The sequence below is a fragment of the Leucoraja erinacea genome, chromosome 3, assembly GCF_028641065.1.
Source record: "Leucoraja erinacea ecotype New England chromosome 3, Leri_hhj_1, whole genome shotgun sequence".
NCBI lineage: Eukaryota > Metazoa > Chordata > Chondrichthyes > Rajiformes > Rajidae > Leucoraja > Leucoraja erinaceus.
Genome location: NC_073379.1, coordinates 27,444,594 through 27,460,024, shown reverse-complemented (window position 1 = coordinate 27,460,024; position 15,431 = coordinate 27,444,594). Strand labels below are relative to the sequence as shown.

Genomic DNA, 15,431 nt, shown 5'->3' with positions numbered 1-15,431 from the left:
ACGTTCTTGAATAATTCTGTTTCTTCTTCTCATTAACCTCAACTTACTCATTTGTTTGTAATATTTTGTTAAGATATTAAGCACAAAATGGACTAGTCTTTAAAGCAGAAACAAGGAACTGCAGATGCTGGTTTACAAAGAAAAGACTATAGTGCTGGAGTAACTCAGCAGGTCAGGCAGCATCACTGGAGAACATGATAGGTGACATTTTGGGCCGGGACCCTTGTTCAGTCATGCACAACTACTTGAAACCTTAGAACAAAGCTTACATTTAGCTGGATTGATTTTAAAGATCACTCGAAATAGACACAAAATGCTGGAGTAACTCAACGTCAACAACATCTCTGGAGAAAAGGAATAGGTGATGTTTCAGTCTAAGACCCTTCCTTTGACCTATTAGACTTTAAAGATTACTCTTGTCAGTTTGAGGCAGGGACGACACACATGGAGGGAATAGAAAAGCCTGAGCAAGTCAAAACGTGCAAAACATTCTTATTGTAACAAAAAACATCTATTCTTTTTACAACTTCTTTAGCAGCGATACGCTCAAAAGCATCTGCCTTTCTTAATTACTATCACTTATTTACTGGACTTCTTCCCATCCAAGGATCTCCCAGTAAAGGCCAATTTATTCATATACTGAATTCCACTTGTTAACAGCATTTACCAATAAGGGGATATATTAGGAACATTAATAACCGTTAAAATCCTCAGGTTGCAGCCTTTCAAATGTGATCTTAAAATAGCCAAATGCCTCCATAACTAATCATGTTTCCCACCAACTTCCACACTGCCCTCAAATTCACCTGGATAAGGGCATAGCTTTAAGGTCAGAGGGAGGAGGTTTAAAGGAGATGTGCGGGGCAATTTATTAATGTTACAACAGTGTGGTTGATACCGGGAACGAACTGCCTGGGTGGTGGTAGAGGCAGATACGATAATGATGTTTAAGAAACATTTAGATGGGAACATGGATATGCAGGGAAAGGAGGGATATGAATCATGTGCAGGCAGAGGAGATAACTTGGCATCATGTTCAACACAGACATCGTGGGCTGAAGCGCCCATTCCTATGCTGTACTGTTTTATCTCCAGTATGTTCTACTTCTAACACTTCCCTGAACCAGTATCTATTTCCCATTATCGCCATATTCCAGACTTGATCCTCCAGCAGATTGGTCCTTGATTTATTTATCCTGTGCTTAGTGAACTGTTCCTAACAAAACCACAATGCTTTCCACATTAAAAAATCAAACGATCGAGTTGGTCAGCCAACTCAGATGAAAATATTTATATTATCCTGTCAAGGCATTCTATTTCCCCGGGGTGGAAGATTGCAACCTTCACGTGGCCGCCCTGTTTCGACTAATGCAATCAACTCGACGTGCACAAACGGAAGATCAAATAGAACAAGTTGTCCAACAACTTTAGGCTGTGCACGCCACACGAAAGAAGAAGATTCTATTTCCCCGAATAGAAGTGCATATATCTGCCTCTACTAGGTTTCGCAAACGGTTAGACAGGCATCATTGGAGCACAGCACAAAAAGCTGGAGTAACTCAGTGGGTCAGGCAGCATCTCTGGAGAAAAGGAAAAGGGGATGTTTTGGTGAAGACACTCCTTTTCTCCAGAGTTACTCCAGCTTTTTGTGTCTATCTTCGGTGTAAACTATCATCCGCAGTTCTTTCCCACATATCTTTGGTGCATCCTTGTCGCAACATTACAATTATAATACAATGGGCAAGAGGACTGTAAACATTTGTCTTTTTTGGTTCTCGAATGGGGTTGTGGGTGGTTCAGTGTATGTTTATTTTCAATCATTGATAATTGTTCTCTGGGACCAAACTTTTATGATGATCTCTGCCGACCACTGATCACCCACCCACATTAGTCTTATGTTATCGCACCTTCACATCGACTCCCTGCACACTAGAAGTAACTTGCAGCGAACAATTAACCTACAAACCCACACGTCTTTGGGACGTTGCAGAAGCACCCAGAGAAAACCCACAAGGACACAGGGAGACTGTGCAAACTCCACACATACAACATCGGAGGTCAGGATCAAACCCAGGTCTCTGGTGCTGCGAGACAGCGGCTTTACCAGATGCGACACTGTGCCACTCATCTTGACAAAATATATATTTTTATCATTTCAAGTAACCAGTTATCCAAAAGAAGATAAAGTGAACCTCTAATTGCTTGCTATAGCATCTATAATATCTTGTGCTTCTACCTAAAATGGTAAATTTCTCTCATTGGCTGGACCAGTTTCCCTCTGCCTCCCATCCTTATAGGTGGGCTAAAAAAAACCTGAACACATAGGAAAAATGCCTGATCAATGAATACTGTGGAAGGAAATTCCTAGCTGTGTTTTAAAGGAGTTCAAATTCCAGCTTCAAAGATTTACTCTCAGATGCGAAGCCAAAACAAAAGAGCTACAGTAACTAAAATTATAGTATCCCATATATTTTAAAGGCTTCTTTCTCCAGCTTCAGACGAGTCATTCATCCTGCAGGGGATTATTTACACAACTCAGTATTTCCATTTCCACTGTTTATGCAATAAGGAATCAAGGACTGTGCTTTGCACTTCAACAATAACCACTGCCCTTGATAATAAAATTATTTGCACAACTGACTCATGACTGCTTTAAGTAGCTGCATGCTTCTCTAAACATTAATACGTTGCACAATGCACGTAACCAGGTCTGCTACCTGCAAGATTAGTGCGTCTTTGAATCGTGCATCAATTGTTGCAGCAAATGCCTGGATCCGAGTTTTACAGCCAGTCATCTAACCTAGTTATCAGGAGATGCTCGACTCAGACTTTAAACAAAACAAACAGGTATTCACCCTCATGAATGAGGTCTCAGAAGTTATTCCAACTTCCATGACTCCCTGAATGAATAGATTTCTCTGTGGTTAAGTAGGGGGTCTGGGAGAGGGGAGGGGAGGGGGGGGGGGGGGGAGGGGGGGGGGAGGGAGAGGGAGAGGGGGAGACGGGAGACGGGAGACGGGAGAGGGAGAGAGATACAGGTACTATCTGTACTTATGCAATGCTCAAGAAATATTTAGACAGGTGCATGGATATTGGCCAAACACAGGCAGATGGGTCTAGTGTAAATGGGGCATGTTGGTTGGCATGGACAAGTTGGGTTGAAGGGCCTGTTTCCACGCGGTAAGACTATGACTAAGAGAAATTAGAATCTGGAACAAGGGGACAAAAACATTCACAGAATGAAGAAGCATGCGAACAGGGCATAGAGGGATATGGAATTAATGCAGGCAGGTGCAATAATTATAGATTGGCACGATTGTATGCATTGTGAAAGCGGGCCAAAGGGCCTGTTTCTATACTGTACAGCTCTATGACTCTATACTATTTCTCCCTCCAGGGACGCGACTTGAATTGCTGAATGTTTACAGCATTTTCTGTTTTTATTATTACATTAAAGGAAAATGTCAGGCAAGAAATATGGGGCGAGGAAAGAAGAAAATGAATGGCAACTATCCAGAAAATTCTCAACACGAGCTTATAATAAACTTCAATATTTTCTCACTTCAAAAAAATTCATAGCCAGAAAGAAGCCAATTTTGCCCACTTTTCCATGCTGGCAATCATAAAGATTTCACTCATAATGAGCTTCCACTTCCTAACCCTTGGATTGTATTCAGCCTAACGGGTTACAACTCTGTGTGTTCATCCAGGTACATTTTATATACAGCAAAAGTAACAAGTTGAAATTTCTTAAGTCCAGTGACATTGGAAGATCATTAAGAACATCCGCTGATCAATGAGAGCATCTACCTTTCACATACATCACATTGACTCTGTTCCTGCCTCAGTTGATTTGCTGTTGAAATGACTTGGTTACCCATTTAACTTGACAGTTCTAAACTTCCCTATCACACTCTCATTAAACTTAGAATTCAAAACTCCTCACACATGTCAAAAGAGAGTCAAGAGTGATTAATCGTACCCAGAATGGAACAATTAATTTATTACTTGCTCAACAGACCTTAAAGACAGTACTCATAGATAACACAATAGAAAAAGTTCAATACATTTGAAAAAATGATTTGAATGTATTCTTGGTACATCCATCCTGGTCAGAAGTATAGGGCTTGAAAGCTTGTCCGCCAGATTCAGGAACAACTTCTTCCCCTCTGGTATCAGGCTTCTTAATGTTTCTTCCATAAGCTTGGGTACTGTTTGATTCACCTCTACCCCAATGAAGACATTGGACTTTGTCGAAGGAACTGATGTGCACCAATGCTGAGAACTATATTCTGCACTCTGTATCTTCCCCTTTGCTCTATCTTTTGTACTTGAGTTTGAACTGATTGTATCTACATATAGTATATCTGTGTGGATAGCTTGCAAAACAAAGTGTTTCACTGTATCTCGGTACATGTGACAATAATAAACTTAAACCTACTACATCAGCCACTGACCCATCAAGCCTGTGCTAATTACCTGCATTCAGAGAGAGTGAAACAAGTTGAACAGTTTGCAGACAGATCAATAATTAAAGGAGACAGATGTTTAACCAAAGGTGCAGTTTGGATCTAGAATGCACGACCTTTCATGTCAGTGCAGATAGATCACAAAAAATGCGTAAAATATAGCTGAAGAATCTGCAGGACTATGAAAAAGGGTGATGTAGTTCGACTCTTCAAATGAACAAGGATAGACATAAAAACCTGGAGAAGGATGGACAAAAACTGTTGGAGTAACTCAGCGGGTCAAGCAGGATCTGTGGAGGGAATGAATCAGCGATGTTTCGGCTTGACATGTGGAGGCTTCTTCTGTGGCCCACCAGTGGAGTGTGGCCTGTCCAGCTCATTTAAGATTCTCAACTTGGTTTTCAAATCCACCCATCACCACACTGCTCCCCATCTTTCTCGCTTCCTCCAGTGTGATAGCCTTTGGAATACTGGAGCTCCACTCACTGACCATGCGCATCCCTGACACTCCTTGCTCTATGATTGACAATCTTCACTTGCCAAAGTAGCTCCAAGTCAAATTCTCTCTTACAATACTAAGTTCTACCAATACTGTCCTCCGCCTAGCACACCTGGTCCTTACCCTGAACAACACCACCCTCTTCCTCCAAATCCAAGGTGTAGCTATGGGCACTTGCATGGGCCCCAGCTATGCCTGCCTCTTTGTAGGGTATGTCGAACAATCACGGCGTACACTAGCCCTATCCTGGAACTCTACCTCCGCTACATTGACGACTACATCGGTACTGCATCCTCCACCCATGCAGAACTCGCTGACTTCATCAAATTCACGGCTAATTTCCATCCTGCACTCAAATTCACTTGAACCATCTCTGACATCTCCCTACTGTTTCTAGATCTCACCTTCTCCATCACAGGAGACAGACTATTGACCGACATCTATTACAAACCTACTGACTCCCATAGCTATCTAGACTTCTTCCCACCCTGCTTCCTGTAAAGACTATCCCCTACTCCCGATTCCTCCGTCTACGCCGCATCTGCTCCCAGGATGATCGGAGATGTCCTCATTCTTCAGGAAACGGGTTTTCCCCTCTTCCATTACAGATGAGGCTCTCACTAGGGTCTCCTCGATATCCCGCAGCTCCCCCTCGCCCCATTCACAACAAGGACAGAGTCCCCCTTGTCCTCACCTTCCTTCCCATCAGCTGTCCCATCACGGCCTCCTCATATTGTCAGAGTGATGCCCAGCACAAATTGGAGGAACAGCACCTCATATTTTGCTTGGATAGTGTACACCCCAGCGGTATGAACATTGACTTCTCTAACTTCAAATAACCCTTGCTTTCCCTCACCCTCCATCCCCTCCCCCTTCCCAGTTCTCCCAGTCTTACTATCTCCGATCACATTCTATCTCTGTCCCGCCCACTCCCCTGACATCAGTCTGAAGAAGGGTCTCGACCCGAAACATCACCCATTCCTTCTCCCCAGGGATGCTGCCTATCCTGCTGAGTTACTCCAGCATTTTGTGTCTACATTCTCTCTTACAATATCATGGCAAGGTATCCAGGGGATGGTTGCTCCAAGGAGTTTTGCTGTGTGGAAAGGATTCTGTGCTGCATTGGTTGCAAAACAGTTAGGTGCGTACTGCACAAACACTTCATATTTGGTAACTATAGCAACAAGACCATGAATTTATGTTGCTAACAATATACCAATTTAATTATATAAATTTATGAGGTACATTCATGAGACAATTGATTCTCCTGCAATGATGTTTGAATATCTACTCAAGTGCATCTGAATTTTTTTTAAACCATGTTTTCAAGGAAAGACAATAGTTCCAGACTCAATGACAGGAATCTTGGACCAACACTTCACTGCCTCTACTATCTTTCCATGCATTCTTCTATGAAGCTGTAGTGCAATGGGACTTTTTGAATCACTGGATGCCCATTTCAATATGCTCAAACATCCAGAAAATCCGACTGAAAATTCACAGAAGTCATACCTGCAGTAAATGCCAAGAGACCAGGTCATCCCTACTCTCTCCACCAGATCCACATTTTCCAAAAGGTAAACTGTTGATTTTTAAACACCAAAGCATGGCCACTTAAAAACAATTTAAATTCCCTTTCACAAGACTATTTTCCCGCGATTCAGTGCCACCAAACATGCTTTTACACAGCTAAAATGGTGATTGGGAACACAAGGCTTTCCATTAAAAGGTAGGCACATTAAGTGTACATATACTTAGATATCAAATTTTCAACCCACTGCCCTTTCTGAAAGACAAAATCACCCCCACATGTTGCGAAAGAGGATTCCATGCGGCAACATTCAGATATGGGACGAACATCCAACCACAAATTACCCAATTTTCTCCTGCAATTGCATAAGCTGGTCAGAAGCAAGGAAGTAATGAAGGAAAGTACAGAGAATGGTAGACATTGCCAGGTCCATTACAGGTACTGACCTCCCCACCATTGAAGGGTTCAGCCTCAAAAACGCAGTCAATATCAAACACTGCCCTGACCACACTCTCATATAATGGTAGACACAAAATCCTGGAGTTACTCAGCAGGACAGACAGCATCTCTGGCTGGTTGGAAGGAGGATCTTGACCCAAAATGTCACCCATTCCTTCTCTCCAGAGATACTGCCTGTCCCGCTGAGTTACTCCAGCATTTTGTGTCTATCTTCGGTTTAAACAGCATCTGCAGTTCCTTCCTACTCATATAATGGTACTTTATTTGTCATGTACCAAGATCCAGTGAAATTCATGTTTGTATACAGTTAAGTACAAGTATCACGATACATAAGCACTTAGATACATCTTAAATAAACATCTCAGATTTTGTACACGTGTATAGCAGTAGTACACTGAGAGCATACAGAGTCGCCAATTTGGCGCCATCTTCAAGTCCCAGTTTGTAAGTGCACGGTTGTAGACCTGACCATGAAGGCCCGTTGTCCTGGCGGCATTGCAGGGTTGCCCTGGCCAAGCATAGCCGTGGTGTCCTCCAACGCTGCTGGCCACATCCTGTCCGCACACTCGACCTCTTGGAGTGGCGCATGGATCAGCCAAACCCCAAGCTGTTGCAAGGCTGCTAGCTGTCCACTCCACTGTCGATGCAGTGCACATCTTCCCACCGCCGGTCTGTTTACAGGCCCTCCGTCCGACGCCTTCCACTCTGGGCACTCCGGGCCTTCTAGGCGGGTTCCCAGTCCGTGGCACGGGTCTTCCGTCCGCAGCAAGGGAGCCGGGCCTTCCAGGCGGGATAGTCCCCGGTCCACGGCAGGCAAACTAGGCCTGCTGGTGGGTTATTTAACGCCAACCACTGGGAAGATGGTATAGGAACCCATAAACCAATATGACCAGGTTCAAGAACAGCTTCTTCCCAACAACATCAGGCTCTTGAACACTACACACTAACTTCAATTATAAACTTTTATAGACCGTCTTTGGTTGCGCTGAGGAATTTATGTTAATTATTAATTTTTTGATTTTTTTTTTTTTTTTAAATCTTTATCTGTCTGCATGTTTATGGGCCTGTTAAATTGCAGCAACAAAAATGTAATTGTTCCGTTGTTGGTACCAGTGACAATTAAACACTCCAAACTTTCTTGCGGCAATCAATGAGTCTCTTACATGACACTGGCTGAATTTTCCACCAGTGACAGTATAAAATTATCAGTACCAACACACATTGCTGCAGAGCACTTCTGCCAGAAAAACACCACAGTCCAAATATTGTATAATTTTCACATATTTTAACAGAGAAGCTTAGACTACATGGGTTAAAGCAGCAATATAGCATACTATACTGCTTCAGTCTGAAGAAGGGTCTCGACCCGAAACGTCACCCATTCCTTCTCTCCAGAGATGCTGCCTGAGTTACTCCAGCATTTTGTGTCTTCCTTCAAAATAGCATACTAACCAACGAGGCACAAAGCAATTTCTCAACACAAACTGATAAATGGAAACTTACATTTCAACAACACCAAAAACAATGGAGCTCTAAAAGAAGACAAGGGGAGGTGAGAAAATGCATGGATCATTAAAATGTGGAGAGGTACAGGAAAAGAGCAGCTGCACAGTGGCACAGGGTAGAGCTACTGCCTAACTGCACCATAGACCCAGGTTCGATCCTGACTATAGGTTCTGTCTACACGGAGTTTGCACATTCTCCGTGACTGCGTGAGTTTTCCCTGGGTGCTCCGGTTTCCTCCCACACTCCAAAGATGTGCAGGTTTGTAGGTTAATTGGGATCTGTAAATTGTCCCTCATGTGTAGGATAGAACTAATGTGATCAGGTGATCGCTGGTCGGCGAGAATCAGTTGGCCATAAGCCCTGTTTCCGCACTGAACACTTGATTTCAAGAGGAGTATCATACAAAGTGTCAGAAATTATGCCTCAGAAATATAAGGCCATGTTTAGACGACAGCAGGGAGTAGCTCCAGGCGTCACACCTAAGGCAGGATTATGGAGATAATTTTCAATGATTTGGAAGTATTGGGTAAAGGGATGTAATCTGAAAATGATTCATTTGCAGTTAAGGAGTGAGTCAAATAAAGAAACAACTAAATGTGTGTGCAAAGTAGTGAACTTTCCTCTACAAACTGCAATTGATGGTGGGTCACCTGCCAACACAAAATGTCAGATTTATACACAAATTCAATCAGAGAATCATGGAGGGGTAGGTGGGGGAGCAGACCTGTTCACAAATCAACCATCATCTCATTGACTGGCAGTTCTGGCTCAAAGGGCAAATGGCCTGCTTTTACAGCATTCCTACAACCCTGCTGACTTTTAAAGGATATACTTTCAACCTATTGGCATGAATCCATTCAGTTATTTCCCCACGCCCTCTGCATGCCAGGGGTGTATTTTCAGTAGGGCTAGACAAAGACCTCAGGTATTAGTCAGACCAAAGGAATTTTTAAAGTTTGACTGTACAATACAAAGTCTAGGAATGAATGGGCCGCAAAACAATTGCGTTCCAAATTGATCATTTTATCTTCGCAAAAATCAATGGAAAAGTAGCATGTCTCTGGAATGTTTAATTTAAAATGTACCAGCAAGGCCAGGAATACTAATTCACTGTATTAACTAATTCAGATTAGTTTTAACGTGGAGATATTTATCTAGATTTAAGGTCCCCTCAAGTGGGGGCAAATGCAATAATTAATGCAGTAATTGTTCAATGCGAGTGAAAATCTCAAACCTAGCACAAGGTTGGACCATCGGCCACAGCGTGGACCAGGCCTGCTGCTTGAAATATTCCTTGTCCGTCTGCAATTTCAGAATAAAACATTCTGTATACCACAGAAATGCAACAACAATGGGCATAAATTTGAGCGCAGCAGCACTCAAACATTGTGCATCTCACATCCTTAGCAAAGCACCTCTTCGTACTGGAGCTTGGCAGATGCAAGTTCCCCTTGGCATTTGCACAAGACTGCAAACAGTTCCCGGGGGGGGTAAACAGTCTACCATTAAATGTTTGACAGCTCCGGCTACAGACGCATTAATATTTAGCACAGAATCAGGCTACAGAAGTAACATTTCCTGCATTTATTTTGCTAATTTGGCATCAAGGTTTAACTGAAAAGATACTGAATTATAAATGATATTTTCTCTGTGCAAGATGAACAGGAAGCATACTGGCAGCAACATCTTCACTTTAATTGCATTGTGTATGGGAAGTGGGGGAGGAGGTTGTATTTAGAATAAATATCCAATCCGATGAACATCTCCACTGCTACTTCAGAAGGAAACAAATGAACTTCTCAAATATTATCAGACCACAATGCAATGTAGTGTCTTTTGAACCCCCCAAAGCCAATCTAAACTGTCAGGGGTTAAATAAGATATTTAGATATTAATTAATGCCCAAGCTACCCAAAAACAGTTACATTTCAAGTTTCCCAATGACAATGGAAGCAAAACAACATGGATAGACATAAAAGGCTGGAGTCAGCGGGTCAGACAGCATCTCTGGAGAAAAGGACTAGGTGACGTTTCAGGTCGAGATATCACCTGTTCCTTTTCTCCAGAGATGCTGTCTGACCCACTGAGTTACTCCAGCTTTAAGTGTCTATCTTCGGTTTAAACCAGCATCTGCAGTTCCTTCCTACACAATACAGCATGGAAGCAAGTCCTTTGAACCTTGACCATGTTGACCAAATTGCCCGATGAGCTCGTCCCAGTTGCCTGCACCCGGCCCATATCCCACTGTCCATGTGTCTTAATTGGACCTGCCTCAACCACTTCCTGCAGAAGCCCACTCCATATATACTCCACCCTCCCAGGGTTAGAAGATGTCCCTCGGGTCCTCTTTAAATCTCACCCCTCTCAGCTTAAACCAATTGCCTTTGAGGTTTAGAACCCCCTCCCCTTTATCCCCTCCCCTCCACTGCAGAAAAGACTGTGGCTATTCACCTGTTCCATGGGGTGGGAGATTGAAACCTTCACATGGTCCGCCCTGTTTCGACCTGGCGTGCACAATCAAATAAGATCAAAAAGAACAAGTTGTCCTACAACTTTAAGCTGTGCATGCCATACGCAAGAAGACCTGTTCCATGCCACTCACGATTTTCGCAATAATTGCACACATTAACTATAAATGTCGAACATTCTCATGGGCAAGGGCAACTGCAGTTTCAATCAACAGGTGTGAATAGAATGCTGGTTTGAAAACCACATTGCAGGTCAAACATGCAGCAAAAAACTCTGGGATGTACAGTCTTGAATGCACAGTCTTTTTACCTAGGGTAAGGGAATCAAGAATCAGATAACATAGGTTGAAGGTGAGAGGGGCAAGGTTTAATAGGAAACTGAGGGGTAACCTTTTCGCTCAGAGGGTGGTGGGTATACAGAACAGGCTGCCTGAGGAGGTAGTTGAGGCAGATATTATAAACAGCATTTAAAAGACACGGACAGATACGTGGATAGGAAAGGTTTAGAGGCATATGGGCGAAACACAGGAAAACGGGACTACCTTAAATGGGGCATCTTGGTCGGCATGGAGGAGTTTGGCTGAAGGGCCTGCTTCTGTGCACTGTGACACCTGTGTAGACCCATCATGTTCTGTTTCAGTCATATCCCCCTCACTTTTCAGTAGATTCAAGTCTATCCTGGATTAGGGTTAGAACCTGTAGTCGTACGGTATCATTCTATGAATCTAATACTAATCTCAATATGCAAGCAGCATAAACTTATAAGGGCCAAAATAAAAATATGATGAACATTAAATTTGCAACAGACCACACTTTTGCTTCACCAATGGAACAAACATAGTCAGGTTGAGGCTACCTTGAGGTGAAATATAGGTCTGACTTACCCTGACTGGAGGGCTACGTGCCTGCACCCGGTGTGTGCCCTGAAGATCCCGCAACGCAATGCTGCAGTTGGCAGAGACGACCCCGTTGCTTTGTACTCTGGTGGTACCATTGACATTGTTATTGCCGTTCACGCCGCTGTTGCCGGACCTCCTCGGCCGGTGCTTGATGCCGTCAAGCAAGCGAACCAGCAGGATGTTAGTCGGGAGCTCGTCCACCCCGCAGTCCACCAGTGTCCGGCACTCCGGGCAGCGCAGTTCACTCCTGGAGCTCAGAATCCCCTGCAGGCAGCGACGGCAGAAGGTGTGCTGGCACGGCAGCACCTTGGCCGTGGCGTCCAGCCGCTCCAAGCACACGGGACACTCCAGCAAGTCCAGCAGCACCGACTCATCCATTCCCTGCCTTTCTGCTTCCAAACCTTCAACTCGGTACAGGCCTCCAAAGAAACAAACTCATCACAAGAAAGGTTTCGCTGAATGATAAATAATTTGATCTCCAGTCAAGCTTGATCATGTCGCATCCATTCCCTTCAAGCAACTGTTTAATTAGCTGTTCTGGAAGACAAGACATATCATAATAACTTTAAATTTCTAAACACTAAACATATAATTATGCTATCAAAGTAATTGAAAGTAGAACGGACAATGAACTGCAGATGCTGGTTTACACAAAAGGACACAAAGTGCTGGAGTAACACAGCAGGTCAGGCACAGAAACATAGAAAAATGGGTTCATGAGTAGGCCATTTAGCCCTTCGAGCCAGCACTGCCATTCAACATGATCATGGCTGATCATCTAAAATCAGTACCCCACTCCTGCTTTCCCCCCCATATCCCTTGATTCCTTTAGCCCTAAGAGCTAAATCTAACATAGACACAACATGCTGGAGTAAATCAGCAGGACAGGAGCATCTCTGGAGAGGAATGGGTGACATTTTGGGTTGAGACCCTTCTTCAGACTAAATCTAACTCTCTCTTGAAAACATCCCGTGAATTGGCCTGCACTGCCTTCTGTGGCAGAGAATTCCACAGATTCACAAGTCTCTGGGTGAAGAAGTTTTTCCTCATCTCTGTCCTAAATGGCCTACCGCATATTCTTAAACTGTGACCCTGGTCCTGGACTCCTCCAACATCGGGAACATTTTTCCTGCATCTAGCTTGTCCAATCCTTTAAGAATTTTATATGTTTATAAGAATCCCTCTCATCCTAAATTTCAATGAATACAAGCCCAGTCGACCCATTCTTCCATCATATGTCAGTCCCGCCATCCCGGGAATTAACCTGGTGAGCCTATGCTGCAGTCCCTCAATAACAATAATGTCCTTCCTCAAATTAGGAGACCAAAATTGTACACAATTCTCCAGGAGCAGTCTCATCAGGACCCTGTACAAGTGCAGTAGAACCTCCTTGCTCCTAAACTCAAATCCTCTCGCAATGAAGGTCAACATGCCATTAGCTTTCTTCACTGCCTTCTGTACCTGCATGCTTACTTTCAGTGCACACCCATGTCTCGTTGCACCTCCCTTTTCCTAATCTGACACCATTCACATAATAATCTGCCTTCCAGGCAACATCTCTGGAGAACATGGCTAGGAGATGTTTTACATCAGGACCCCTCTTATGAAGTGCCTAGAGCATGCTGCCAGAGATGATGGTGGAAGAAGATGCAATAGTGGCATTTAAGAGGCTTTTATAATGTATGGATGGATGTGAATTGTTTCAGGCAAAGGAGATTGGTTACGCCAAAGATGAACACAAAATGCCGGCATAACTCCTCATCTATCTTGATGTAAACCAGCATCTACAGTTCTAGTTGTTGTTATTCCAACCTGATATTCCAATCATATTTCCAATATTGTGCAAGAAGGAACTACAAATGTTGGTTTAAACCGAAGATAGACACGAAAATGCTGGAGTAACTCAGCGGGCCAGGCAGTATCTCCGGAGAAAGGGAAGAGGCGATCTTTCGTGTCGAGACCAGAGATGCTGCCGGACCCGCCGAGTTACTTCAGCATTTGTGTCTACCTTCCAGGAACTAACTGGTCAGCTGATTCGCTGACTCGCGGGCATGCAGCGGGAAGTACACACGTTGTAAAGTTGTGCGAGTGGTTTACAATGCAGTGTGACGGTCCACGTTCAGACATTCCATCACAGCCTGATCTCCACTCGGCTTCTAAATAGGTCCGGGAATGTATTTCGCAACCACAGTAAATGACGCCAATAGTAAATTATGCACTTTAGATTTTGAAACTCCCACCGCCCCAAGCTGTTACTGTTTCTCCCGTCAAAGGCACAATGTCTACACTGCTTTAATCCTGCAGACATATTTTGCTACCCTGGAGATAAAAGTGCATTAGCGTTACCGTCGTAATTCAGTAATTATATCGTGGTGGGCATCACAATGCGATGATATATTGAAGATCCCCTGAAGCAGATTACCATTCATACTCCTTTGCCTATGACTATTTACAAGTCCGTACGCATTACCTATGCAAGGCGGGATTTAAAGAAATACCATTTCTCACGGCTTTGGCAAGGTTGGAGTGGAAATTCAGAATGAAAAAAAATATTATCCACATTTCCGGAAATTGCTATTTGCACTGAAGCGACAAAGCCAGTAAATAAAAATTTAAACGCGCACTAATCATAGTAAAAGAGCGATTATGCCTGACTGTTCTTGAGCTGTGTAGAACTGCCAATCCCTCAGTGAGCAAAGCGCTGTGGGGCAACAACACTACCCGTGCCCGCCTTGGGTGACGGGTTGGGTGAGTGGGAGAGGAGGTGGGGAAGGTTAATGGGGAGGGAGCTGGTGATGGGGAATGGGTGAAAGGAGAGGACGGGATGACCGCAGGCAACAAGGGGATGGGGCAAGGGAAGTGGGCTGGGGGACAGTGGGAGGGAGTTATTGAGGGACGGGGAAGGCGAGCTGAGGTGGAGAGAGCTGAACGGTCAGTTGTGAAGGGAGGGGAGGGTCGGGTTGAGGGTCGGGGGAGGTGGGTTGCTTGGGGGGGGGGGGGGTTCCCTCGTCCGCTCAGTCCCCCCACACCCGGTCCCTCTCTCCCTCCCTCACTCACCCGCCTCCTCCTCCTCCTCCCGTCCTCGGCTGCCTCCCCGGGTGGGTGCAGGGGGGGAGCGGTGCAGGGTCCGGTTGATCGGTTGGTGCGGGTGCGGGTCCGGTTTGTCTGCGCGGGTTCCCGCTGCGGGGCCGCTGCCGGTGGAGCGCGCAGGACGCGGACGCGGTGGAGACGCGCTCGCTCGCGCACAACCGCTGCCGTTGCCAGGCCGCCCAGCGACGGCACTGCGCACGCGCTGACAGCCAACCGGCCGGCCGGCACCGCGCCTGCGCTCTGCACGGTTGCCGGTCCAACACCCCCGCGCCTGCGCTCCCTCCAACGACCGAGGTAACGTTTCAGCTACAATTCTGTGTCTCCAGTACTACATTTCTATTGATATATATCTCAGCCAGAGACAGATCATTCAAGACGTATACTTTGTAGTTTACGCAATGGTTTAGGACCAGTGCCGATGTAAAATGTTCCATTTAACAGTGTTTGATGCTGAATGCATCAACTGATTAGTCACAAGAGCAGAAAGTGCTGGAGTAACTCAGCGGGTCA

General features: G+C 44.7%; 1 protein-coding gene across 2 annotated transcripts in view; it reads right to left on the bottom strand.

Annotated features, from left to right (window-relative positions):
* The window catches only part of sh3rf1 (SH3 domain containing ring finger 1), a 166,372-nt gene extending 151,288 nt beyond the window's left edge, over nucleotides 1-15,084 (bottom strand). Inside the window, exons 1-2 of one of the 2 annotated variants that reach the window (XM_055632342.1) lie at nucleotides 14,889-15,084; nucleotides 11,817-12,368 (exon numbers count right to left, since the gene is read on the bottom strand). In XM_055632342.1, the coding sequence (XP_055488317.1) occupies nucleotides 11,817-12,209 (393 nt within the window). In that variant the 5' untranslated portion in view covers nucleotides 12,210-12,368; nucleotides 14,889-15,084. Of the gene's footprint in view, nucleotides 1-11,816; nucleotides 12,369-14,177; nucleotides 14,201-14,888 lie in introns of those variants that run through there. The other variant, XM_055632343.1, reaches the window with a different exon arrangement.
* Nucleotides 15,085-15,431: the final 347 nt, after the last annotated feature.